We start from the raw sequence: 26,837 nt of genomic DNA on the forward strand, positions 1-26,837 counted from the left end.
TGGCCTGTGATCCAGAGAGGCTCTACTGTTCTCTAACACTCAGTATTGATCTGCAGATTCTGCAATCCTCCCAAATGCTCTATGGCAACCGCTTTTCAAAGTAGCAAACTTTGAACTGGTTCCATCACTGGGTCCTCTTTATTCATCTGCCCGGGTAAGGATAGGTTTAAGGTTTATGTGAATTAAAAGGCAGCTAAGGTCGAGCAGTTGATGTTTATTTTACGTGTAGTATTGAGATGTATTTTTATTCTGCATGTAATATAATGTACCATAATGTAGGGTTGTTCTATCAGAAGTAAAACCCAGTGAAATCTGTTTAATTGGACATGCCGGTCAGTAATACATATGTCCTGTGAGGATCCTGCACCCGCTGGGTGATCACAACTCCTTCCATGCTTTTTACATTCTGCTCTTCCAAAAATAAAAAGTCAAATTCATTTCAAGGTCCAGTCACATATGCTTATTAAATTATGCAAATATTTTTTTAAAGAAAAAAAATTCTTTTTGTCAGATGTATTGAGAACATTTAAGTTTTATAACCTTCTTTTTCACATATCCAAAGGGATGTTATTTCTCTTCCAAACCTGCCCCAACAAAGTTCCCCAGAAAAATCCCAAAACTGTCAGGCAGAATATTAGCTGTGCGTGTTTACCTGACCTGCACAGCACAGAGCTGTATAAACCGGGCTGGGCCTGGACAATGTAGGATTGCTGGTGAATCCCTGTCTCTGTGTGTTTATGCATCCGTTTCTTCCTGTCCCTGCAGCTCTCTTTTTGACCTTCTGTGCTCCTCTCTTTAGAAAGACTTCAGGTTTGTCAGTTTTGCAGGGAAGCACTGCTCATTGCACCCTCGGCCAGTGTATCAGCATTGCATTTCAATGTGGAGGCTTATCTTTCCATTTTCCACAGCGAGTGTTTTTAATTAGAGCTCTGAATGCTCTTTGGCCCTGGACAGGCTGCTGGAGGTGTACGGTATGGCTTTGGTGGTGTTTTTGTATTTGATCTTTAAGCAATGTTTTATAGTGCAATATCCTGTCCTTTTAAGTTTTTGGAATGTCAGACCAGGAGAAGCAGGGAGAGGCCTTCCCACATCCTGGGGGAAATTCTTCTCGTGGTTCTCCTGAGTCCGCTGGGAGGGGGTCTGCCTCTCCCGCCCTCTCACCCCTATTAACACACCCCTAATCAAGGCCCGTGAATGCTTTTGGGGTGAGCTGAAAGGGGAAGCCTAGCTCCCTCGGCCTCCTGACGTATTTAGAGGGGAAGATGGACTGTTTTGTACTCTTTGTTTACATGTTTTGGTCCATGGAAACAATGGACACATTGCTGTGCATTTATGTGATCACCAGAGCAACACTTTACATGAAGTGTGTGTGTAGTTTTGTGTAAAGTATACAATACCTGCGGCACACAGAGTTTGATAATATAATAAACGCTCGGAGAGAGTAGCAGCCTGTAGGCTCTCCTGCTGGTGGCTGAGGCTCAGAGGGGCAGGGCTTGGTTTGCACTCAGGTGATAGATCTATGGTATCAAAGAGTCGGGGGCACAGGAGGAGACAGGAACTATCTGCACCAAGCGCGTGTACACTGATGGGGACACTGTGCTGTAGGATCAGCCACACGGAGGTCCTGAGGCTCTGTGGTCATTAGAGATCCCAGAACTCTCCAGCTTCCTGGCCTGGTTCCCTCCCTGGCCATTTACTCTGCTCATCCCACACTTTAATTGGCTAAAATAAATCCTTGTTTTGTTTCAGGACCATTAATGCCAAGATCCCAATTAATTGGGGGTACAAAATGATTCAGTTTCCTTGCCCTTAGAGGTGTTCTTCCGGAGACAAGAAGGTGCAAGCGGGCCAAGCCCAGACCAGCTCCGCTCTCTCTCTCTCACACACACACACACACACACACACCCACTGCCCTGTGCCTCTCAGCTCCGCTCTCTCTCTCTCTCACACACACACACACACACACCCACTGCCCTGTGCCTCTCAGCTCCGCTCTCTCTCTCTCTCACACACACACACACACACACCCACTGCCCTGTGCCTCTCAGCTCCGCTCCTTCTCGCGCGCACACACACACACACACACGCCAGCTGCCCTGTGCCATGGGCTATTATAAACAGATCACAGGAAGCCGAGGAACACCACCCGGAACAGACATATTCTCTCTGTAAAGCAGATTTTCACACCTGACGAGTGATGCGTCAGATGGAAATCAGAATGCTAAATTTTACACTGGACCAATAAGCCAAAGGCTCTGCGAAATTCGTGTGTTGCAGTGAATTTACAAACCAAAAAAGTACCCCCTGACAGTGCCATCACGAGTAAACAAAGGCGACAGTTTACCGCTGCGGAAGTCTGATTGATTCATTTTGATGTGTTGAACTCGTGGATTTCATCTGGGTCAGCGCACTCTTGTTAAATACTCAGATATTTTGGTGAGCTCATAACCGATCCACCTATGAACTGTGGGAGGTGTGACAGTCCGAGAGCGGCACAACGTTCCCGGAATTTTGGGTTAGAGGGAGGAGGGAGGGAGGAGGGTTCAGTGGATTAGGAGTGGGATGACGTGCGAGTTGGGGTTCGATATAACCACCCCCTTTATGTCTGTTTCCTCATCCTGCTGTACTGACACCGAGGGAGCCCGGGGGAAGGGAGCGACACACGGCTCAGTTCGACTGCTCGGCCGCTGCTCCGTCGGTCGCTGATACACTTGACGCAACATGATCGCGCTTCTATTCTGCACGTCCGTGCTTCTGCCGACCGCGTTCGCGGGGAGCGCAAATGAATCGTGAGTATAAACAGTAGCACCAACATGCAACGCTTACTTACCAAAGGCAAACATAGCGCTGTAATTTAATCACTCGATAAACTATGTTTTAGGGTGTCTTTGCCGTGTTGTGACTTACTGCAGAACTTATAAAAGAAAAAGTAAGTACTGCAGAAAACTATTTAAAAAATTACATTAATTCATAACTAAATGATAGGCATGTGATTATTTTGATATATGCTGATCACTATTTTTACATATTTAACAGAAACGTGTATTATTATTTTCAAGCAGCAGGTTTTACTTCCATGTATGCGCGTGAAGGGGTGACTTTGCAAAAGTTTTTTGCCCTCCCATGGAGTCAGAAAAAGTACAAGCGCGTGAAACACGTGTTTCGCTGTATTATTCCCCCACCCCCCATAGGTCTTTTGCAACGTAAGGACTGATGTAGCTGAATTTATCAATAGACCCCTAACTAAGCTTGTAAGTAAGTAAATGAAGTAAGATCAAGTGTGGGACAGCGGTGCATATCTTGCTGCTGCGCTCGCTGCTGTAACGGCAGGACAGGTCAGGAGGCTCTGAGAAGTTATTGAGAGTAATTATTAAGGGAAAGTACACAGATTACTCGGGGTTCACTGGGGTTCCAGAGCTGGTGTAACCCCGCCTCTCTCTGGATAGATATGCCAAAGGTCTTTCAGAAAAATGAGGCCAATCTAATCAACATGCCTATGAGTGCGGAGGGCTCCGCGCAGCTTTGTCCTTTGAAACGGTATTCCTCTCACAGCTTTGCCCTCTGCGCGCAGGCAGATGCGCCACTTCCAACGGGAGCACTGCGTTTTGTGCTGCTAGCGTGTTTTCTCAATACAGCTCCACGTCAATGTTTTCTGCTCCACCTCCCTACTCTGCAATTAGCCCTCGGACTCTGAGAACAGGACACAGCAGCTCATTACCAGTCCCAGCGCAGAGCTCAGAACAGCTTTAATTGGTCTCCCATTTCACATAGTTGGGTCTTAAATCGGAGTGGGGAGGCGTGCAGCCAAACGTGGCGTTTTGTTCACTGTTTGTCCGTCCTGAAAACAACAGTGTGCCTGGACTACTGAGCTGAAGAGAGAGAGAGAGAGAGAGAGGGACAGAGAAAGAGAGAGAGGAAGGGGAAGAGAGAGAGAGAGGGAGAGAGAAAGAGAGAGAGAGACAGAGAGAGAGAGGGAGAAAGAGAGGGAGAGAGAGAGGCAGAGAGAGAGAGAGAGAGAGAGAGAGAGAAGGAGGGAGAGAGAGAGAGGGAGGCAGAGAGAGAGAGACAGAGAGAGAGAGGGACAGAGAGTGGGAGAGAAAGAGAGAGAGACAGAGAGGGACAGAGAGTGGGAGAGAAAGAGAGAGAGTGGGAGAGAAAGAGTCAGAGAGAGAGAGAGAGTGAGAGGAAGAGAGGGGGAGAGAGAGAGGAAGATACAGGAAGAGAAGAACAGAGAGAGAGGGACAGAGAGAGTGAAAGAAAATGATCAGTCTATGCAGCTATTCCTGTAAGTTCCTCTGAGCTGCTCACATCTAAAGACACTGTGGTCTGTTCTTCTGCTGCATGTAAAGAGGTTTTAGGTGGAATTCCTATTTCCATGTCATTATTAATCCCTGTTCTCTTATTTTTCCTTTGAAGAATATACATGGTGACAGTAACCTCCCAAACAGTAGGGGGCAGTACAGAGACAATATGTGCCCAAATACACCAACCCAAGGGACCAGTGTCATTCACCATAACCCTGGAAATGGAGGGCATCGACAATATGACTCTGCTGGAGGAGTCTGTGAAAGAGGACTTCTACCGATGTCTGCCTTTCCAGGTCAGCTGTGCGGAGACGCCTCTTCTTCATAACCCTGTGAACGTGGAATGATCATTCATTTGTTATTTAGTTAGAACATCCATTTAAACACTCACTTACCGAGTAATGAACCATTAAGTGGATCAGACTTTGACTGTAGTTTTTATATGGCTTTGTTTTGAATTAGGGGGCGAAACTGAGGATCGTCATATTTCATCTTAAGCTAGACCTTAAAAATAAACATCTTGACGGCTGTTTCCTACTTGTGGGTATTGCACACATTCCCTTAAGGACATATGAAGTCATACTTAATTGTGAATAAACTTTAATTCCATTTGGGCCATTTCCTACTGGGTGATGTAATTCTGCAACTGTGCCAGTGTTTTGAGACCTTGACTTTGGTAATAAGCATAAACCTTAAAGCTGCTGCTCATTTCCAGAAGACTTCTATGATTTTAAGTGAAAGTCAGCCTGCTCTCTGTCTGACGTATTACTTCCAGTTGTGTCAACCATCTGTTTGTATGCTAGATGTTAAAATCTATACAAATGAATGGTGCCGAATTTGGGCCGAAGTACATCCCTCACACACACACACACACACACACACACACACACACACAGAAGGGCGCCTCCTCTGGGCCGGTTTGGGATTGACAGCCTGCCTCTGTGCAGTGGTTGCTTTGAGTGTGGTGTAATCAGCAGCAGCAGGGAATCCCGCTGACCTGTTCTGTCGCAGCCTTTATGTTTTGCCTATTAAGAGAGATTGTGTGCGTTGTCTGCCCCCGTGAGCGGGGCTCTTCTCTACATGGGTCTCTCAGCCTGTGTGGCTCAGGCTCTGCCCGCTGGCCCTGCGGTCAGTGCGAGTGACAGCAAGGCTTTTAACAGGCCTATAACAGCTCTCCTCCCTGCTGTGACGCTGCCAGGCCAGACTGCACTCTGTTTGTGTCTGTGGGCTGTGGGAGTGTAAGGAGAGGACAATGCCCACTAACTCCAGATCAAATTCTGCATGAGGAGCGTTTCCATGGATACCACAGCCCAGGTCTAATATGACTGCATTCCTAATGGTGGCACCGTGTGAGGCGACGTGTCGGAGGCATCGGCGTCTCAGGGGGAACGCCGTACGAAACAGCGCATTTCCTCTGAAGTGCCCTCTCGCTGTGCGTTTCCATGCCCAGTCCTTTCTATGACATCAGTGCACAGTCTGCAAGAGAGGGTGGACCTGCGAGCTGCTTGTCAGATGGTGGGAGCTGCTGCTGTCTGTAACTGTGGGAATGTTAGCTCACGCAAAGCAGCAGTGTGCCTCTTATCTGGGTCTCAGTTTACAGAGCTTGCAGCCGTGAGGGTGTTGAAATGGTGTGGTCACATGATATATGATGATCCAGTTTCCTGTTCCTGGAGTATATAGGGCTTTTAATCTGATAAACACATTCAAATCTCCTGGCTCCCTGAACTGGCAAGATGCAGAAATGTTAATTTATTGTGCTGGATGCTATTGCTGCAATTTATCTATTAAATATGAAAAAAATACAGGCAGGAAGCTTTTTGCTTCAGGAAGCATCCTGCACACTTTCCCTAAACCTTTGTGTGAGGGTTTTTATTAATGGCTTTTCTCTGACATATGACGGCACCTGTAATGGTCTCTTCTGAAAATTTGCTGACATTTTTTCATGTGTTTGGTGAATGCTGCCCCCCCCCCCCCCCCAGGTCCCCTCGGTTCGCAGTGACACTGTGGCCACTGTCCACGCTGCTGTCCATGGGGCCACCGAGGACCTGAACAAGAAATCGAAGATCCTGATAAAGCCCAGATCCTTCCTGACCATCGTGCAGACAGACAAACCCGTGTACAAACCAGGCCAGATCGGTAATGACACTGCCCCTGGCCTCCCGCCTCCTGGCTGAGGAGGAATCCCCTTTGGGAACAGTTCTGTGCTGGACGTTAATGAATTGATCTAATGGCAGTATGGATGTGTATGAAACTGTGGCATTTTTCACATGGACGTTGATGGTAGTTCCACATTAGATCTGCATCTGCCTCATCTCTTTACCGTTCCTGAATTCTGTCCTACACTCCCGTGGCCCCTATGGATGCAATAGTAGCATGTATTTTAGAATGAATTTAGAATCACTTTATGTATTGATTTTTAGAAAAGTTTTGGTGAGACTTTCACTCTGACCTTTTCTCCCAGTCCAGTTCCGTATTGTCTCCATGGACGACAGCTTCCTGCCCTACAACCAAGTGGTAAGCTGTAATCAGTCTGTTTCACAAAAGAAGAATCGCTGTTTCAGAAATCAGAGCTGAATCCCTCTGTTTCAGCATTCAGGGAAGAATCACTCTGTTTCAGAAATCAGGGAAGAATCACTCTGTTTCTGAAAGCAGAGAAGAATCACTCTGTTTCTGAAAGCAGAGAGAGGTCGGAAGGCTCTGGATACTACAAGCTGTAAATGCTGCATGAATGAACTGAAAGACCAGCTCATACCAGCTATTCTTATGTTTACATGTTTTGTACAGTTATGATTTTTGTATTTTAAATCTTTTACACATTTCTGTATAGTTGACTTTGTTTTTATATTACATTACATAATATTACGTAACACATAATACATAATACATTATGATATTAAAATACATAATACACTACATAATATTACATAATAATACCATCTTTTAGCAGAAGGCATGTTTCTTGCCTTTCCCTCAAACATTTTTTATCTGTCATTCCAACTCCTGCATTTTTTATGCTTGTGCAAATACACAAAGCTAAACTATACGGGTCATGTAGAAAGCAGTGCCCCACACTGAAAGTGTAAGGATGAAACTGTAGTACCTCTTTATGCAGATATAGGACGTGGCAGGATGTTACTGCCTGGGTGACCCTGCTTGTGAGGCAGGGGTGGAGTTAGCGGAAAGGTGAGGAGGATGACAGTGTGGAGCGCCTGCAGATGCTCACTCTGGCCAGGCTGCTGCGTCAGGCCGGCCCTGGGGCCCCGGGGCAGAGTGGAGCCGCTGCCAATGTAGTGGGCGAGAGTCAATATTCGGCCGGGCAGAGTTCAGGTCCACTGGTCCTGTTTGATCAAAGGCTCTGAGTAAACAGCTGCTGAAGGCACTGTACCACAGTGCAGATAACAGCAAATGTTGCAACTGCACTGTAGAGAGGAGGAAGCGGAAGGAGCTAAAGAGCGTGATTTAGCAGGCTGCAGTGCAATGCTTTTAACTGTTCATTTCTCTTTTGCAGTACGACACTGTGGAATTGCAGGTAAGACACGCCAACACAGCTACTCAGCTACTGACTGTAAGACCTCCATAAGCCCAGTATACAGAACAGCCTGATTCAGAAGCTGCTTGGTGTTTGTTTGCATTGTTATGCGTGAACAGGAATGACAGTTGATGTAAGGTGTAACTGTTGATGTTGGTGGTGAAGACTGGTGAGGAGTAATACCCCAACAGACTGTGTCTGTGCCGTTAGTGGGTTTAGCTTTGGTTGAGCTGCAGTAACCTGTGATGGGACAGCGAGGTGGTCAGAGCAGCAGAGACACACTGCCCTGTGCCGCTACCGTCTGCCTCCGCTGGGCTGTACAAACCGCTGCTCCTGGCTGAGTCTGTCGCTAACAGCTAATCCGATTTGATTTTAAGATTCATGGAAACCAACCGCAGTGGACTGGTACACAGAAACAGGCCTCGGTGGATGGGCACATAGAGACCAGCCTCAGTGGATAGGCACACAGAGACCAGCCTCAGTGGATAGGCACACAGAGACCAGCCTCAGTGGATAGGCACATAGAGACCAGCCTCAGTGGATAGGCACATAGAGACCAGCCTCAGTGGATAGGCACACAGAGACCAGCCTCAGCTGGATAGGCACATAGAGACCAGCCTCAGCTGGATAGGCACATAGAGACCAGCCTCAGCTGGATAGGCACATAGAGACCAGCCTCAGTGGATAGGCACACAGAAACAGGCCTTAGTGGATAGGCACACAGAGACCAGCCTCAGCTGGATAGGCACATAGAGACCAGCCTCAGTGGATAGGCACATAGAGACCAGCCTCAGTGGATAGGCACACAGAAACAGGCCTTAGTGGATAGGCACACAGAGACCAGCCTCAGCTGGATAGGCACATAGAGCCCAGCCTCAGTGGATAGGCACACAGAGACCAGCCTCAGTGGATAGGCACATAGAGACCAGCCTCAGTGGATAGGCACACAGAAACAGGCCTTAGTGGATTGGCACACAGAGCTGAGCAGGCTGTCTGTCACCAGCCAGTATGCATGCATTCCTCTCTTCTCCTTTCTGCCTCTCCTCTCCTTTCCTCTTCTCTCTCCCTCTCTTCTCTGCTTCTCCTCTCTCCTTCTCTCTCTCCTTCTCTCTCTCTCTCCCTCTCTTCTCTGCCTCTCCTCTCTCCCTCTCTCTCTCTCTCTGTCTCCACAGGACCCCAATATGAATCGTATAGCTCAGTGGTTGAACCGGTCCACCACCAGCGGGATTTTGGACCTGTCGCACCGCATGACCCCAGAAGCCGCGCAGGGGACGTATGTGATCACCGCTATGAGTGACAGCAGTGGATCCACGTCGCACACCTTTGACATCAAAGAATACGGTAAGGGTTCAGTTCCTGCTTACTGCTGTTTCTAGAGTGCTTTGAGAAGAGTGAGTTCTGGGAATAGTGATTCTGCTCTATGTCTGTTTAATGCAGTCTTGCCAAAGTATGAGGTCAAAGTCCATCTGCCCAACGTTATTACCATCCTGGACACACGCGCAACGTTACAAGTCTGTGGGAAGTAAGTTATGTAAAGCTTTGCCGTTTGTTTCTAGAAAGATTCTTGAGTGATATTCTCTGTTAAATCCACTGTCATCCCTTGGAGATAATGAATGAGTTCTTTAAATTGATTTGCTGTGATAGCGTCACTCTACAAGTCCCCAAATGTGTGTTTCTATCTAGGTACACTTATGGGAAGCCTGTTCTGGGATCAGTGAAAGCTGTAGTTTGCCGGAAATCATACCGACATTACTGGTATTCAGAAACACGAGCAACCACAGATATCTGCAAGGAATACAGTATGACTGTAAGTAAAGCTGAGTCTCCCTACCATTAGGCATATGCAACACCAGCCAGACACCAAACCAGTCACCCAGCAAGCCAATCACCAAGCCAGTCACCCAGCAAGCCATTCACCAAACCAGTCACCCAGCAAGCCATTCACCAAACCAGTCACCCAGCAAGCCAATCACCAAACCAGTCACCTAGCAAGCCATTCACCAAACCAGTCACCTAGCAAGCCAATCACCAAACCAGTCACCCAGCAAGCCATTCACCAAACCAGTCACCCAGCAAGCCAATCACCAAACCAGTCACCTAGCAAGCCATTCACCAAACCAGTCACCCAGCAAGCCAATCACCAAACCAGTCACCCAGCAAGCCATTCACCAAACCAGTCACCCAGCAAGCTAATCACCAAACCAGTCACCTAGCAAGCCAATCACCAAACCAGTCACCCAGCCAGCCAATCAGTCAGTCAGTCAGTCAGGTGGTTGGTCATTAAGTCCATCTCAGCCCCCACTCCCAGTGCATTAATCACAGCATCAGTTCTGTGTAAAGGATATGAGCTCTACTCAGTCACTCAGTGCCCTGTGAACACAGTGTCATGGGGGGCAAACATTTGGGGTGGGAGCTGTTAGAGACTGTGCTCCCCTGTGTCAGTCAGCTCTGAGCTGTGAGGTGCACTGTGTGGCACTACTGTGTCTGACTCACGCCTCTGTGATCCAGACCGACAAGAGTGGGTGTGCAACGGAAACCATCGATGTGAGGGCGTACGCTCTCAATGAGACGCAGTACGAGGACAGCCTCGAGGTAGACAGTGAGATGGAAGAGTATGGCACTGGTATGTATTGTTTATCACTATGGATATCATTAATGGATATTATTTCTCACTATGTATATATGGATATAATTTATTACCGTGTATGTGCGTGTACGTGTTGAAATGCAGGTTTGTCTTTTTGCTATGACTCTGTGCTGTGACTCACTGTGACTCTGAGCTCTGCAGGCTCAGCTGTGACTCACTGTGACTCACTGTGTCTGACTTTGACTGTGTTAGGTGTGCTGCTGAAGGGTAGTGGCAGTGCCCGTCTGTCTAGTGACATCGTTACGGTGACGTTCGAAGAATCGCCTCAGGCATTCAAGCCAGGGATCCCGTATGAGGGGAAGGTAACAAGCTCCACCCCCTGTGTGTATCTGTCTGTCCGCCCCTGTGCATCATTTACTTTTCAATCATGTCACTCTCCAAGAAGGCTGGGCACAATGCACAGGAGAAGTCTCACTTCTCCTCCACTGCAGTGTGTTGGGGGTGTGGTGACCGTGTGCTCTGTGTGGGGGTGGGGTGTGTGGTGACCGTGTGCTCTGTGTGGGGGTGGGGGTGTGGTGACCGTGTGCTCTGTGTGGGGGTGGGGTGTGTGGTGACTGTGTGCTCTGTGTGGGGGTGGGGTGTGTGGTGACTGTGTGCTCTGTGTTTGTGGGGGGGCGTGATCAGTGGGGTGTGTGGTGACCGTGTGCTCTGTGTTTGTGGGGGGGCGTGATCAGTGGGGTGTGTGGTGACCGTGTGCTCTGTGTGGGGGTGGGGTGTGTGGTGACCGTGTGCTCTGTGTGGGGTGGGGTGTGTGGTGACCGTGTGCTCTGTGTTTGTGGGGGGGCGTGATCAGTGGGGTGTGTGGTGACCGTGTGCTCTGTGTGGGGGTGGGGTGTGTGGTGACCGTGTGCTCTGTGTTTGTGGGGGGGCGTGATCAGTGGGGTGTGTGGTGACCGTGTGCTCTGTGTGGGGGTGGGGTGTGTGGTGACCGTGTGCTCTGTGCGGGGGTGGGGTGTGTGGTGACCGTGTGCTCTGTGTTTGTGGGGGGGCGTGATCAGTGGGGTGTGTGGTGACCGTGTGCTCTGTGTGGGGGTGGGGTGTGTGGTGACCGTGTGCTCTGTGCCGTGCGGTTGTGTCGCAGGTGAAGGTGGTGGGTGCAGACTCCTCTCCTGTGAGGAACGAGACGGTTCTGCTCATGGCACGGTACAAAGGGCAGTTGGAGAACAGAACGCTGGTCACAGACAGCAGGGGCATGGCCGACTTCAGCCTGGACACCACCCCCTGGGAGCTGAACACAGTCAACCTGCAGGTGGGTGCATCAACGCTCAGTACCATCATGCAGTGAGTTACGCCTTCAGCAGGAGCTTCCGTGACGCACGTGACCGATGTGTCTGTCCCCACTTGTCCTGCCGTTAGCTGGCTCTTACCCAAACTGCATTGACTCTGCACAGCTTGGGGCTCCTGCTCACAGACTCCATGTTCCAACTGTCTCACGCTGCACAGGCACATTATCGTCAAGTGGAAGAGGACTTTGCGTATGTGCGCGGCCTTCGCAGGCCCAACTACAGATACGCACAGCAGTGGGTCAAGCCCTTCCACTCCAAGAGCAACAGCTTCCTGAAGATCAAGCAGGTGAAAGGAAAGCTCCCGTGTGACACAGATGTGCCAATCATGGCTCAGTACATCATCCAGGGGGAGGAGCTGGAGAAGGAACAGGAATCCCTGGATATTTTCTACCTGGTGAGTTTAAAAGCTGGATTCTGCGCTAAAAAGGCATTCAGATTATCGTAACTATGAGCACCAGTGTGGTGCTCTCTGGAGGATGCTCTCTCTCCGGCCGGGTGCTGTCTCCTCTCTCTCCAGCCGGGTGCTGTCTCCTCTCTCTCCGGCCGGGTGCTGTCTCCTGTCTCTCCGGCCAGGTGCTGTCTCCTCTCTCTCCGGCCAGGTGCTGTCTCCTCTCTCTCCGGCCGGGTGCTGTCTCCTCTCTCTCCGGCCGGGTGCTGTCTCCTCTCTCTCCGGCCGGGCGCTGTCTCCTCTCTCTCCGGCCGGGTCCTGTCTCCTCTCTCTCCGGCCGGGTCCCATCTCTCTCCTGTCTCCTCTCTCTCCGGCCGGGTGCTGCTGTCCCGTGGGCTAATGGGATTGTGGGATTTGTGCCATTGAACGTTTCATTTTCTGTCCTGTTCTCACCAGGTCCTGTCAAGAGGCAGCATCAAACAGCATGGCCGCCTGCAGGTACCAGTGACAGCAGGACAAGGTGAGGTCACCATACACTACCAAAACAATTTCAAATGAAATTCATAATTAATTTTACATTCTAAGGGAAAATGGTGATCCAGATCAATGGTACAGTATACTGTTTAATCGGAATATACATTGTTGCGTTTGTTTGCTTTGTATCTGTTGCATTTTTAAAGCATTAAACTTTACACCCATCAGTACTGAGTGCTTCTCCGTGCTAAGTGTTTCTCTGTGCTGAGTGCTTCTCTGTGCTGAGTGTTTCTCTGTGCTGAGTGCTTCTCTGTGCTGAGTGCTTCTCTGTGCTAAGTGTTTCTCCGTGCTGAGTGCTTTTCTGTGCTGAGTGTTTCTCTGTGCTGAGTGCTTCTCCGTGCTGAGTTCTTCTCTGTGCCGAGTGCTTTTCTGTGCTGAGTGCTTCTCTGTGCTTGGTTGTGCAGTACACAGGGGCGAGGTGTCGGTCTCCCTGCAGCGGCTGACAGACCTGGCTCCCTACGCGCAGGTGGTGGTGTACACCGTGCTGCCGGACGGCGAGGCCGTGGCAGACAGCGCAGACTTCCCCATTCAGCTGTGCCTGAAAAACAAGGTACCAAACACCCCCAAACACACACCCCTCACTGCAGAGCACACCATCAAACACACACCCCTCACTGCAAAACACACCATCAAACACACACCCCTCACTGCAGAGCACACCATCAAACACACACCCCTCACTGCAGAGCACACCATCAAACACACACCCCTCACTGCAGAGCACAGCATCAAACACACACCCCTCACTGCAGAGCACACCATCAAACACACACCCCTCACTGCAAAACACACCCCCAAACACACACACCTCACTGCAGAGCACACCATCAAACACACACACCTCACTGCAGAGCACACCATCAAACACACACCCCTCACTGCAAAACACACCCCCAAACACACACACCTCACTGCAGAGCACACCATCAAACACACACCCCTCACTGCAAAACACACCCCCAAACACACACCCCTCACTGCCAGACAGTTTTATAGCTGCTATGACTCATTATCAGAAACACTTTGCCAAAAGAGTTCAGTTCAGGGCTCTAAACACAAAGAGCATCAAACCCTTTGCAAGGACTGCTTTGCTTGACAGGCTGCTAACACAGTGACACTGCACTGAGATTCCATCATGGTACGCTGTTGCCTTGAGACAATTTACAGATTTAAGCCATGTCTTATGAGATATATACCTTTATACAGGAACAAATGGTAAAATACATCATTACTCCTTACCAGTGAGAGTCCATGTTTGGTAGATTGGAGGAAACATGCTTTTGAAAGCACGGTTAATGAGAAACAGGGTCCCAGCAGATGTTCCTGTACTTTTTTCAGGTGTCCCTGAAGTTCTCGTCACTGCAGGAGCTTCCTGGGGAGAAGACGTCCCTGAGCCTGAAGGCTCAGCCCGGCTCTCTGTGCTCTGTGAGGGCCATCGACCAGAGTGTGCTGCTGCTGCAGCCGGAGCAGGAGATCAGCGTCGACTCGGTGAGACCGCACCCTGACCGCACCGCGAACTGACCGCACGCGCCTCAACTCCACTGCATCACCACACCCCAACCTGACCGCATCACAACTCCACCGCACCCCATCCCCACTGCACCCCAACCTGACCGCACCCCAACCTGACCGCACCCAAAACTGACCACACCAAAGCGCCGGTGATGAGCGGAGCTGCTCTCTGTCTCCTCAGGTGTACAACCAGCTGCCGGTCCAGAGGCTGTCGGGTTACCCGTACAACGTGGAGGACTTGGATCCATACCCCTGCATCGGCAGGCCTTTCGTGGAGGAGGTGCCTGTGGATGAGCCCGAGGAGGTGCCTGCAGTGGAGGCCACACCTGCAGCGGAGCTGGAGGTGGTGGAGCTGGATGCGGTGGAGGTGGAGACTCAGCCCGCCTCCAAGCGCAAACGCTCCATTTACTTCGGGCCCAGTCCTGAAAAGCACGACGTGTACAACATCTTCAAGGTGAGAGGGCGTGGCTGCAGGTGTGACCTGCCTGGGGCAGGATGAAGATGACGAAGAAGATGAGGGTATTATGGGAATAGCTGCGTAGAGTAACGGGCTGTTTAAAAATAGCTATATGAATATATTCTGTATAGATGATGCAAGTTTCTATGGATGTTAGCATAAAATAATTTCCATAAAGCTGAGAATCCCTTAGTTTTGAAAATCTGTCTTAGTTGTGAAAGTGTGTGCTGTACGTTTGCCAGATGTGTATTTTCCGTTTCTCTGTTTCGACTCAGTTTTGAATAAAATGACTTTTCCTTTGCAGGATGTTGGAATTAAAATCATCACCAACTCCGATGTGAAGAAACCCATTGACTGCTACAACCACATTTTCGCCTACAGGTCCTACAGTTATGGTATGCCTCCGCATTGTCCTTGCACCCTGCGTTATGCGTGTGTGACTGCGTTATGCATGTGTGACAGCGTTATGCGTGTGTGACTGCGTTATGCGTGTGTGACTGCGTTATGCGTGTGCGACTGTGTTATGCGTGTGTGACTGCGTTATACGTGTGTGACTGTGTTATGCGTGTGTGACTGTGTTATGTGTGTGTGCCTGTCCACTGCTGAAAGGGGTTGTAACGTGTGCTCATTCTGCCTCCTGCTGACACTGACTTCGATGAGCAAGACTCTCCGGTTCCCATGGCGTTCAACATGGAGCGCACGGCCGTGGAACGGCTGGGGGCCACGCCCAGCGCCGCCGACGAGCCGCAGGAGACTGTCCGCACGTACTTCCCGGAGACCTGGATCTGGGACCTGGTTCCGGTCGGGTGCGAATCGCGGCCATTATCATGTCTACATGGCGTCAGCGGGCCTCTGAGCTCCTGTGCTGCTGTCCCGGGGCGGGGGGGTGTCAGTCTGCTGCGTCCTCTCCTCCCTGGGTCGGGGCTTCATTCTGCTCCTCTCCTCCTCCTGCAGAGATTCGGGCTCGGTAAAGGTGGAGCACACCGTCCCGGACACCATCACCAAGTGGGCGGCAGACGCCCTCTGCACCTCCTCTGTGGGTGTGGGCCTCTCTCCCAGCGTCGGCTTCACCGCCTTCCAGCCCTTCTTCATCAGTCTGACGCTCCCCTACTCTGTGGTGCGAGGCGAGGTGTTCACCATCAAGGCCACCGTCTTTAACTACCTCTCCAAGTGCATCATGGTACGCCATCCCAGCATGCACCTCTCTCCAGCATTATTTCACCACCAGATAACGTCTTGATCCAGGGTTATTAACAGAGACGCACTGCTTATGAGTTTCAGTTAGTGTAATGGTGCTACATTCGGCAGGGAGTCTGTCACAGTTGTTTGTGGAAACGTGTGGAAGTTCTCTGACTCATTTATCTCTGATTCATCTATCACAACAGAGAATGTTTTTGAAGAGATCACCTAGTTGGTACTGCAAGTAGTGCAATGGTCATTTTCGTTTGGACGATATCTGTCATAATGTAACTGAATTTTTTAATACTGACTGTAGGCAGTCTTACCTGCGGTCCTGGGCTCAGTTAACACAGTGTGACCGTGACACCTGAGCCCTCTCTGTGTGCCGCAGGTGCAGGTGAGCCTGGCGGAAACAGAGCAGTACACAGCGCGGCCGTGTGTGGGCTGTGAGTACACACACTGTCTGTGCGGAGAGGAGAGCAGAACCTTCAGCTGGATACTCACACCGACCACCCTCGGTGAGCCCCGTTTCCCGCACACTGCAGTCAACAGCCCCAGCACTGCGGTCGTCGGTCCCGGCACTGCGGTCGACAGTCTTGGGCACTGCGGTCGACAGTCTTGGGCACTGCGGTCGACAGTCCCGGCACTGCGGTCGACGGTCCCGGGCACTGCGGTCGACAGTCCCGGCACTGCGGTCGACGGTCTCGGGCACTGTGGTCGACAGTCCCGGCACTGCGGTCGACGGTCCCGGGCACTGCGGTCGTCGGTCTCGGGCACTGCAGTGGACAGTCTCGGGCACTGCGGTCAACAGTCCCGGCACTGCGGTCGACAGTCCCGGCACTGCGGTCGACAGTCCTATGCTGCAGTCTGCTTGCTCACACAGCAGATTAGCAGCTCCCAAGAGAGGAAATAACTGTGCAAATTCATTTTGGATTCAGATTTCATATTCGTTCATTGAAGATAACAAACCCTTGTTGCCTCTGATAAAAAGCTTGGTACTTATTTAATTCACTCTCATTTCTGGAGGTGTCAGAGATAAAACTCCACTGTGAGATTTTAACTGCAGTATGACACTGAGGCTCTGACGTGCAGGACAGAGCACATTAATCTGCACATATTTAATAACTGAAGATGTAAGCTGTCCTTATGCCAGAGAGACATGACACCAGGCCTGTTAACTACTGTGTCAAAGCAGGTAAGACCTCCACAATGAGGAGCCCTGTGTCTGCTCACTCTTGCACAGGTGAGGCCAGCGTTGAGGTGTCTGTGTTGGTTTTTGCACAGGTGAGGTCAGTGTTAAGGTGAGTGCGGTGGCTCTGAAGACGGAGGACCTGTGCGGGAATGAGGTGGCGACCGTGCCGGAGAGGGGACGCGTCGACACTGTCGTCCGCACCCTCATCGTGGAGGTGAGTGTCTGCTGTCCCCTACCTGTGCATCAGCACGTCGCCATGGTGACACTTGCTCTGATCTCCCTCCCCCCCCTCACAGGCAGAGGGAACCAAGGAGACCATCAGCCACAACGCCCTGCTGTGTCCTGCAGGTGAGTGAGTTTGATGATGATGAGAGTTTACTGAGCTCAGCTGGGCTCATCAGTCCACTACAGTCCAGACCGTGTGTAGCACTGTGTCACGCCTCCCAGCTGCCTGCCTCCGCCATCAATCAAGGGAAGACACTCATTACACAAGTATTAACTAATGTGTGTCAAGCCATTACTTTCTCTCTCTGTCTCTCTCTTTCGCTCTCTCCCCCCCTTTCTCTCTCTCTCAGAGGGTGCTGTGCAGGAGAAAGTCTCTCTGAAGCTGCCGGAGGTGTATGTGGAGGGGTCAGCCAAGGCGTTCCTGTCTGTTCTGGGTGAGCGCTTGTGGGCATGTCCCGTCCTGCCTGCAGGGGTGGGGCCTGTGCTGTCGCAGGAAGGGTGCTGACCAGGTGTGCCTCCTCCTGCAGGTGACCTGATGGGCCGGGCCATGCGCAACCTGGACAGCCTGCTGGCCATGCCATACGGCTGCGGTGAACAGAACATGGTGCTGTTCGCTCCCAACATCTACATCCTCAAATACCTGGAGAGCACCAGCCAGCTCACCCAGGAGGTCAAAGACAAGGCCACACGCTTCCTGGAGAGCGGTGAGCGTGTGTGTGTGTGTGTGTGTGTGTGTGTGTGTGTGTGTCTGTGTGTGTGTGTGTGGGTTGTTTAGAATGTCATATTTGCATAGGACAGCACAGCTTGGTCTTAAACTTTTGCATTGCCCTTGATACAAACCTTACCCTTACACATCATGATATGAGCCACTGCTGAAATTAAAAAAAAAAAATTACAATTAACAAGAAATAGAAATTTCCCTTAATTTGGCCCTCGTGTCCTCTGTCCTCTCCACTAACCGCTGCTCCATCCTGCTGCAGGCTATCAGAGGGAGCTGAACTACAAGCACGGGGACGGCTCGTACAGCGCCTTTGGGAAGACTGACGGGTCGGGAAACACCTGGTCAGTGCAGCGGGGTGACAGACAGGACAGTATTTGATTTGTGTGTGATTCCTGGTTTGGTGATACGGACGCTTGCTGTGCGTGTCCAGGCTTACCTCCTTTGTGATGAAGTCGTTCGGGGGAGCGAGGCCCTACATCTTCATCGACCCCGAGCACATCGCTCAGGCGAAGAGCTGGCTCAGCTCCCACCAGCAGGACAGCGGCTGCTTCCAGTCTGTGGGAAAACTCCTAAACAACGCCATGAAGGTGAGGAGATCAACAGTGTGATACACACACACCACACACGCACACACCATACACACACACACACACACACTCACGCACACACACACACATGCACACACCACACACACACACCACACGCGCACACCACACACGCACACACCACACACCACACACCACACACGCACACACACACCACACACGCACACACCACACACACACCGCACACGCACACACACACACCGCACACACCACACACACACACACACACGCACACACCATACACACACACCACACACGTACACACACACACCGCACACACCACACACACACACCACACACGCACACACACACACGCACACACCACACACCACACACATACACCACACACACACACACACACACACACACGCGCACACACACACACACACACACACACACACACACACACACACACACACACCACACGCACACACACACACACACCACACACCACACACCACACACCACACACACACACCACACACACACACACACACACACACACACACACACACCACACACACACACACACACACACACACACACCACACACACACACACACGCACACACACACACCCTGCCTCCCAGCTGCTGCAGAATCCCCCTATGCTCTCTGTCCCAGGGAGGAGTCAGCGATGACGTGTCCCTGACCGCCTACATCACTGCTGCTCTGCTCGAGCTGGACAAGAACACCACTGTGAGTAAAATCCTACCGTTACTACACCGCTGTGAGTAAAATCCTACCGTTACTACACCACTGTGAGTAAAATCTTACTGTCACCATTAAACCCTTTTGATGAAGAGGGAGCTTCTCTGCAGTTTGGTCATGCAGAGGTGTTTGATTGTTCTGACTGCCCCTGTGTAAGCGCAGTTCTCGTGTGTTAGGACCCCATGGTGGTAAAGAGCCTGGAGTGTCTGAAAGCTGCAGCCAGCCAGAGGGACAACCTGTACACCACTGCCCTGCTGTCCTACACCTTCACTCTGGCCGGGGACAAGGAAACCCGCAGCACACTCATCACACACCTGCACAAAGTGGCCAAAAGCACAGGTACAGCTACAGATACAGGCAGAGATACAGGTAACAGGTACAGCTACAGATACAGGCAGAGATACAGGTAATGGTACAGCTACAGGTACAGCCAGAGCTGTAAGTACACATACCCTTTTCCTAAATGTTGGTCTGACAGGTACCGACAGAGGTTTCGTGGGCTTATTAAAGTCCACTGATTTTTTAAATAAATGATTGCAGAATTTAGCCATGTGTGAATCGGATTTTATTATTCATTTTTAATGACCCGTCTACGATGATTATTATGGCATATGCATTAAATTAACGTTTTAAAGGTGCAGATAATTTCTGCTGTTAATTCCAACAGTAATCAGCCAGAACGGAGTTTCTGTATTTCATGGCTCATAAAAACTCTAAACTGCATATCACTTCCCTCTGAAATGCTGAGATGAAGGGAGTTAAAAGAATGCAGCCTGATCTTACTCTGTGTGTGTGTGTGTGTGTGCGTGCATGTGTCTGTGCGTGTCGTATGTGGGTGTGTTTGCATGTGTGTGCGTGCGTGTGTGTGCATGTGTCGTGGGTGTGTGTTGTGCGTGTCCATGCGTGTGGGTGTGTGTTGTGGGATGGGTGTGTGTGTGTGTCATGGGTGTATGTGTGTGTGTGTGTGTGTGTGTGTGTGTGTGTGTGTGTGTGTTTGTGTGTGTTTGTGTGTGTGTGTCGTGTGTGTGTGTGTCGTGTGTGTGTCGTGTGTCGTGTGTGTGTGTGTGTGTGTGTTGTGTGTGTGTGTGTGTGTGTGTCGTGTGTGTGGTGTGTGTGTGTGTCGTGTGTGTGAGTAGGAGGCACACGCCATTGGCAGAGAGCGGAGGTGAGCGGGAGGTGGGCGGACTCTCTGGAGGTGGAGATGAGCTCCTACGTGCTGCTGGCCCTGCTGTCCGGCCCCCTGCTGCCGGAGTTTGGCCTGGGCTACGCCTCCACCATCGTGCGCTGGCTGACCCAGCAGCAGAACCCTTACGGTGGCTTCGCCTCCACGCAGGTGCGTGCTCACCCCCCCAGCCCTGCGGTGGGTGGCAGGTGGCGGGAACCATCGTGGGACTTATTCAGAAAAAATTAGTTTCATATATTTGTTTCATTAATTTAGCATAATAATTCATTATTAAATATTTTTGCAGTACTTTGGCAGCTCAGTTACTGTGGGTACTTCTGTGACCTCACTGTGACATCACTGTGACATCATTGTGCCACTCTCTGTCCAGGACACTGTGGTTGCTCTCCAAGCACTGGCACTGTATGGTGCTGCCACCTACAGTCCAGAGGGTGCCAGTACAGTTACTGTAACTTCAGATGGAGGGTACAAGCAGGAGTTCAGTGTGGACCAGCACAACAGGCTACTGTACCAAGAGGAGCAGCTGAAGGAGGTGTCAGGAGACTACAGCATTCAGGCTCAGGGCCAGAGTTGCGTTTTTGTGCAGGTAGGTACACCAGGACAGCTGTGAGCATTGTTCCTAACCCCAAGGTTGCTGGTTGCATTCCTAGGTGGGGCACAGCTGTTGATGCTGAAACCTTAATGGCATTTTGTTAACATCCAGCTATATAAACAGATGATGTGGAAACTGTGTCTATCTGAATGAGTGTGTGCTGTGGGTGTGGTGTGGCCACACGGTGAGAAACCTGTTGCTGCTGCTCTTCCAGATCGCTTCACACTACAACATTCCCCCTCCACCAGACTTCACCGCCTTCAACATCTCCACCACGGTGCTGGGCACCTGCAACGGCACACAACAGACAGCTCTCCACGTGCTCATCACCGTCAGGTGGGCATGCTGTCCGGTCCAGGCATGGCTGTGTGTGTGTGTGAGTGTGTGTGAGTGTGTGTGAGTAGGTGTGAGTGTGTGTGAGTAGGTGTGAGTGTGTGTGTGTGTGTGTGTGTGTGTGAGAGTGTGTGTGTGTGTGTGTGTGTGTGTGTGTGTGAGTGTGTGTGTGTGTGTGTGAGTGTGTGTGTGTGTGTGTGTGTGTGTGTGTGTGTGTGTGTGTGTGTGTGTGTGAGTGTGTGTGTGAGTGTGTGTGTGTGTGTGTGTGTGTGTGTGAGGTGTGTGTGAGGTGTGTTTGAGGTGTGTCTATGTGTGTGTGAGTGAGAGGTGTGAGGTGTGTGTGTGTGTGTGTGAGAGAGTGTGTGTGCGTGTGTGTGTGTGTGTGTGAGTGTGTGTATGTAGTGCAGTGAGTGTGTGTGTGCATGTAGTGCAGTGAGTGTGTGTGTGTGTGTGTGTGCATGTAGTGCAGTGTGTGTGTATGTGTGTGTGTGTGTGTGTGTGAGATGCAGTGAGTGTGTGTGCATGTAGTGCAGTGTGTGTGTCGTGTGTGTGTGTGTGTGTGTGTGTGTGTGTCTGAGTGTGAGGTGTGTGTGTGTGAGAGAGAGGTGTGTATGTGGTGCAGTGTGTGTGTGTGTGTGTGTGTGTGTGTGTGTGTGTGTGTGTGTGTGTGTTTGTGTGGTGCAGTGAGTGTGTGTGCATGTCATGTAGTGCAGTGTGTGTGTGTGTGTGTGTGTGTGTGTGTGTCTGAGTGTGAGGTGTGTGTGTGTGTGAGAGAGGTGTGTATGTGGTGCAGTGTGTGTGAGTGTGTGTGTGTGTGGTGCAGTGAGTGTGTGTGCATGTAGTGCAGTGTGTGTATGAGTGTGTGTGAGTGTGCGAGGTGTGTATGTAGTGCAGTGTGAGTGTGTGAGGTGTGTGTGTGTGTGAGAGAGGTGTGTGTTGTGTTCTCTCTGGTCCCGTGGTTCTGTCTCAAAGGCTGATCTGACCAACTGCAGTTAATGGCTGAAACTGCATTAATGGCCACTCTGTGGTTATCAGCACTGATCTGTTAAATATGGCATCATTTGTCATATCCTGTTATGTGTATTGCAGTGCCTTTGACTCTGAGCTTTTAGCGCTCCTGAAATAGCCCCTCTCACCCGCTCTGCATGGGCTCTGATGTGACTCTGGCTGACAGGTACAATGGCAGGCGTGAGGAAACCAACATGGTGATCATCAACGTTAAGCTGCTGTCGGGCTTTCTGCTGGAGAAGAGCTCCCTGAAACCTGTGAGTAACAGCAGCAGCGGAGCATCCTCTCCCCCCATGGCGCCCTCTGTCTGACCCCCCCTCACCTGTTCCCTCTCTGCCCCGCCCCGCCTGCAGCTCAAACGAGACCCCACGGTGAAGCGCGTGGACCAAGAGGACGGACACATCATCATCTACCTGGACGGGGTGAGATCACAGGACCAGGGGTTTGTCACAGAAAACATGGAAAGCACTGTTTTATTTTGTAAAGAGAAAATATTAAAATAACGTGAAGAGAAAAAATGAAGAAAATGACAATTAAAGCTGTCTTGGGAAAATTAATTTCAAATAGTTATTTCTGAAACTAACTAGTAGTTTATTTCAAATTTCATAAATAGTGTATATTCTTTAAGATATTTCTCATCAAAAGAGAATTTATTCTGAAGGAATAAAAAAACGTTATGCCCTTTCCAGGCTCACACAGTGGAAAAAGCTTCATTGACAGAATAAAACTGAGTATAACATACAGGCATATTTCTGTAGTTTTCATAGAGAGAGCAGTTTTTGGTTTTGGATTAGAGTGGTCATGTTCCATCACAGCTCCACATGTTCTGCCTTGTTTTCCAGCTGAAAAAGTCGGAACCGAAGACATACGCATTAGTTCTAGTGGAGGACGTCCCAGTAAGGAACCTGAAGCCAGCGGTGGTGAAGGTTTATGACTACTACCAGACAAGTAAGCACACAAGAGCCCTGCAAAGCATGCTAGGACACAGGCAGAAGGAATATCTGCTTCTCTGCTGGGCACGTGGAGTCAAGACCTGAACGATAGTCATTCATGCACAGATCCTTAAAGCTGGACACAAAATACCTGCCTAATTAGGCCACACATTTAAATAAAGCAGCTTCTTATTCTGCGATTCTTCAACTGAAATATCATTTTATATTTTCAATATTTCTGTTCATATCATAATGCATTGGAGCTGCCATATCTTAAAATAGTTTTAAATTCTTAATAAAGGCAGTGTGGGTACAGGTAAGATGATAGACTGCTCTTTATCACTTACCTTAAGATTCAGCTGAATTTGTGGGCCCAGTCTTACCCAAGCATGTCTGAATTGAAACAGGAGTCTATACATAACTACAGGGGTGTTATTTACATTTTGAAGGTGCTGAGCAATTAATAAAAAAATGTTTTGCATAGAAGAAACAGAATTCGTGTTGAAATGGTATTGGAGGTTTGGGTTAAACCATTTTTTTAGATTGAATTCCAGACTAGACATTTTTACTGATATTCATGAAAAAATTCAGCACACTGGCTCTGTTGTGTGATAAGAGCTTGGCCCATGTGGATGATGTCATTTCCTGTGCTCTCAGGTGATGAAGCAGTGAGCCAGTACAGCTCGCCCTGTACTGAGGGTAAGTCTTGCATCATCTTCATGAAAATTAACTGGGTTTTAAATTATGGGTGTGGTCTGTTCAGCGCGGTGATGAAATGTCCTCGGTGGCAGGGGCTGTCAGAGCTGAAGTGTTCTCAATTAGCATGCATGCGAAGATCTCGAGCGGTGACCTGGCTGCGTAATGGCTCTCAGACTGACGTTCAGACGCTACACTAAGAGGCAGCGACAGGCTTCACTTAAACCCTCCCCCCAGGGAGCGATTCCAGCTTCACTTAAACCCTCCCCCCAGGGAGCGATTCTGGCATCAAACTTGCCATGAATCCCAGGGCTGAGGGATCAGTGCAGTGGGCTGCATTTTTGATGTGGATGTAATTTTTGTCCCCATTAAGCATAAATATTGTATTTATGGGCGGGGGGCAGCTTGGGGCCTGTCTACACCGCCTTTCCGCTCGAGCGGCTGGCTATGATCTCTCATCTGTTGCAGGTGATGAAATTAATGAGCTGTGAGGGGGGCTGGGGACACCTCACGCCTCCGCACTGTCCCGACGCCGAGGCGGAGCTCCCACTGGCGCCCCGATCTGGCTCACCGTCCTGCACCGGACGCACCTCACACACCGCTGATAAAACCGCCTCATTTCCCTCCAGATGTTTTTACACCAATTTTAACACATAACCTTCCATTAAGTTTTAATTGACTTTAATAAGGCACTGAACAAAGCCTTCAGAGGAATGACTAGTTAACGCTTTCTTTATTCCCTTGTGTGAGATGCTAGGCTTCTGTAAGGGGACTTCATGAGTAATTTATGTATATCTCTGTACCATCCAACTTTGTAACCTTAAGCTAAAGCTCAATGATTAAGTACAGAAAAAGGTTGTACTACAATTACTAGTATAATATAAAATGCTATTCCTTACATTTGATATCATCACTACCTTTGACTGAACCATGTACAATATGAAATACAATGTTCTATATTAAATGGAAGGGGTAAAGATACATGCCATAATGTACCTGTTTGTTGTTGTATTAATATTCAGTGTGTATCAGGTAGCTTTTGCTTTGAGTTTGCTTTGGAGTGATGCCATCACTTCAGGGGGTTGCTGCAGTTTAAACCACACCCACCTGTACCAGCCCAATCAACTGTTAGACACGTGGAGGTTGATGGCGGCTTGTGTGTAAACAGCGTGCTGTTTGTTTTGTAAAGGTTGCAAGCCTTTAGGTAGGCACTGGCTCATATGGCTGGCAACAGGTTCTCCAGCTGCTGCTGTAGAGAGGACTTCATTATAACCCTCGTAACTGTGAATTCACCAGCTTCCTCTCAGTGTGAAACCAGCACACAGCACAAATGCCTCTATTTTTTTACAAATACCTCAGTATTGTACACAGTGATGGACCCACGGCTTTGAGCAGCTGTGGTTCAGTGTGCAGTGCTGAAGAGTCAGTTTCCCCCCTTCAGCAGCACCGGAGGCGGCCGCGGCTCTGTGTGAAAGGAGGCCTTATTAACTGTGATATTAACTGTGTTCCGGTGCTGCAGTGTGAGCAAACGAGAGCAGCTCCTCTACACTCACAGAGACCCTGAGAGCAGCCCTGTCTCTCACAGAGACCCTGAGAGGAGCCCTGTCGCTCACAGAGACCCTGAGAGGAGCCCTGTCTCTCACAGAGACCCTGAGAGGAGTCCTGTATCTCACAGAGACCCTGAGAGGAGCCCTGTCTCTCACAGAGACCCTGAGAGGAGCCCTGTCTCTCACAGAGACCCTGAGAGGAGTCCTGTCTCTCACACGCAGAGGGAAGAGACAGACAACATGCTGAACGCCGAACACCTTGCTAATGTGGACACATCTTCTTAAAAAGGAAAAAGACACTGCAGTAATGCTATTTGGTTTTAATGGACCTGATAATCTCCATATAGTCCATACATGTAAGCGCTGTGAGACAAAGATGTGGCACCCAAAATGGTCCAGGGCTTGTGTGTGCATGCGTGTAAGTGCATGTGTGTGAGTGTGTGTGTGTACGTGTGTGTGCGTGCGTGTGCGTGTGCGTGTGTGTGTGCGTGTGCGTGTGTATGTGTACGTGTGTGTGCGTGTGCGTGTGTGTGCATACGTGTGTGTGTGCATGTGTGTGTGTACGTGTGTGTGTGCGTGCGTGTGTGTGCGTACGTGTGTGTGTGCATGTGTGTGTGTACGTGTGTGCGTGTGTGTGTGTGTGCGCGTATGTGTGTGTGTGGTGATGGTGGTGACAAAAGGGGACAGAGTAGTTTGGAGTGTGTCATTCAGGGAGGGTGTGACCAGGGAGACCTGAGGGAACATCTCCCCATTGGCTGAAAGGTGGTGAGATGCTGGACACTAAATGATGAACATACATTTAGCACAATACTACCAATGTGAAGAAGTACTCTGACATATGAACTGTATTGCGGCCTTATAAATGCACAGAAAGAACCGCAGTATCATTGATGCCATGTTCCTGACTCTCACAGCCATCCTGCTTCTGCTAAACTGTTCATTCCAAACCTGCGGTATGAACCACTTCACAGCCTGATACAGTGACAGCACCTCTACAAAAGCCAAACATGCCTGCATTCATTCTGAGAAAACACAGCAGAACTGCTGATAAATCAGACATTATCCTCAGTCTTCCCCCATCAGAGATACCATTATTAGTTACATCTTGGGCTATCAAGCCAATTAGACATTTGTATTTCTTCTGGGAGACATACAACTAATTCTTAATGCACATGTACTAAAATAACTGTTACAATAAGCCAAACTCAGCCTGGTGTTCCCCGAAAGATGAGGCGAAGCAGCTGGCTTTGAACGCAC

The 26,837-nt window shown here is 49.9% G+C and overlaps 2 protein-coding genes across 15 annotated transcripts in view; one reads left to right on the plus strand and one right to left on the minus strand.

Annotated features, from left to right (window-relative positions):
* The first annotated feature begins 2,595 nt into the window (after positions 1-2,595).
* LOC118782564 (alpha-2-macroglobulin) lies at positions 2,596-25,014 on the plus strand. Of its 2 annotated transcripts, none has more exons than XM_036535912.1 (36): positions 2,596-2,789; positions 4,417-4,600; positions 6,284-6,440; positions 6,766-6,818; positions 7,813-7,833; positions 9,006-9,174; positions 9,271-9,355; positions 9,517-9,640; positions 10,342-10,456; positions 10,673-10,782; positions 11,562-11,729; positions 11,924-12,160; positions 12,611-12,674; positions 13,093-13,238; positions 14,027-14,176; positions 14,382-14,654; positions 14,962-15,052; positions 15,301-15,463; positions 15,612-15,837; positions 16,228-16,354; positions 17,121-17,242; positions 17,325-17,376; positions 17,604-17,687; positions 17,781-17,957; positions 18,234-18,315; positions 18,405-18,561; positions 19,203-19,277; positions 19,466-19,628; positions 20,426-20,622; positions 20,843-21,058; positions 21,279-21,400; positions 22,572-22,662; positions 22,759-22,827; positions 23,248-23,353; positions 23,995-24,036; positions 24,502-25,014. In XM_036535912.1, exons 1-36 carry the CDS (start codon positions 2,722-2,724, stop codon positions 24,522-24,524), a joined length of 4,509 nt encoding a protein of 1,502 aa, XP_036391805.1. In that variant the 5' UTR covers positions 2,596-2,721; the 3' UTR covers positions 24,525-25,014. The 2 variants fall into 2 exon arrangements, with proteins under 2 accessions (XP_036391805.1, XP_036391806.1); XM_036535913.1 differs by having other exon boundaries at positions 15,322-15,463.
* A 1,174-nt stretch (positions 25,015-26,188) lies between these two features.
* Positions 26,189-26,837, minus strand: part of phldb1b (pleckstrin homology-like domain, family B, member 1b) — an 80,028-nt gene continuing 79,379 nt past the window's right edge. For all 13 annotated transcript variants that reach the window (XM_036536006.1, XM_036536010.1, XM_036536016.1 and 10 more), the window contains one exon: positions 26,189-26,837. This exon is cut by the window's right edge and continues 1,544 nt beyond it. The gene's annotated coding sequence lies outside the window, so the exon portion shown is untranslated.

Source organism: Megalops cyprinoides, chromosome 9, assembly GCF_013368585.1.
Source record: "Megalops cyprinoides isolate fMegCyp1 chromosome 9, fMegCyp1.pri, whole genome shotgun sequence".
NCBI classification, from domain to species: domain Eukaryota; kingdom Metazoa; phylum Chordata; class Actinopteri; order Elopiformes; family Megalopidae; genus Megalops; species Megalops cyprinoides.

What these genes read in the sequence shown, in the direction of transcription:
- LOC118782564 (XM_036535912.1), top strand. Translation starts at nt 2,722, where the DNA reads ATGATCGCGCTTCTATTCTGCACGTCCGTGCTTCTGCCGACCGCGTTC. An exon ending in ACGACACTGTGGAATTGCAG is followed by an intron (nt 7,834 to 9,005) that starts GTAAGACACGCC and finishes CTGTCTCCACAG; the next exon opens with GACCCCAATATGAATCGTAT. An exon ending in AGAGTTGCGTTTTTGTGCAG is followed by an intron (nt 21,059 to 21,278) that starts GTAGGTACACCA and finishes CTGCTCTTCCAG; the next exon opens with ATCGCTTCACACTACAACAT.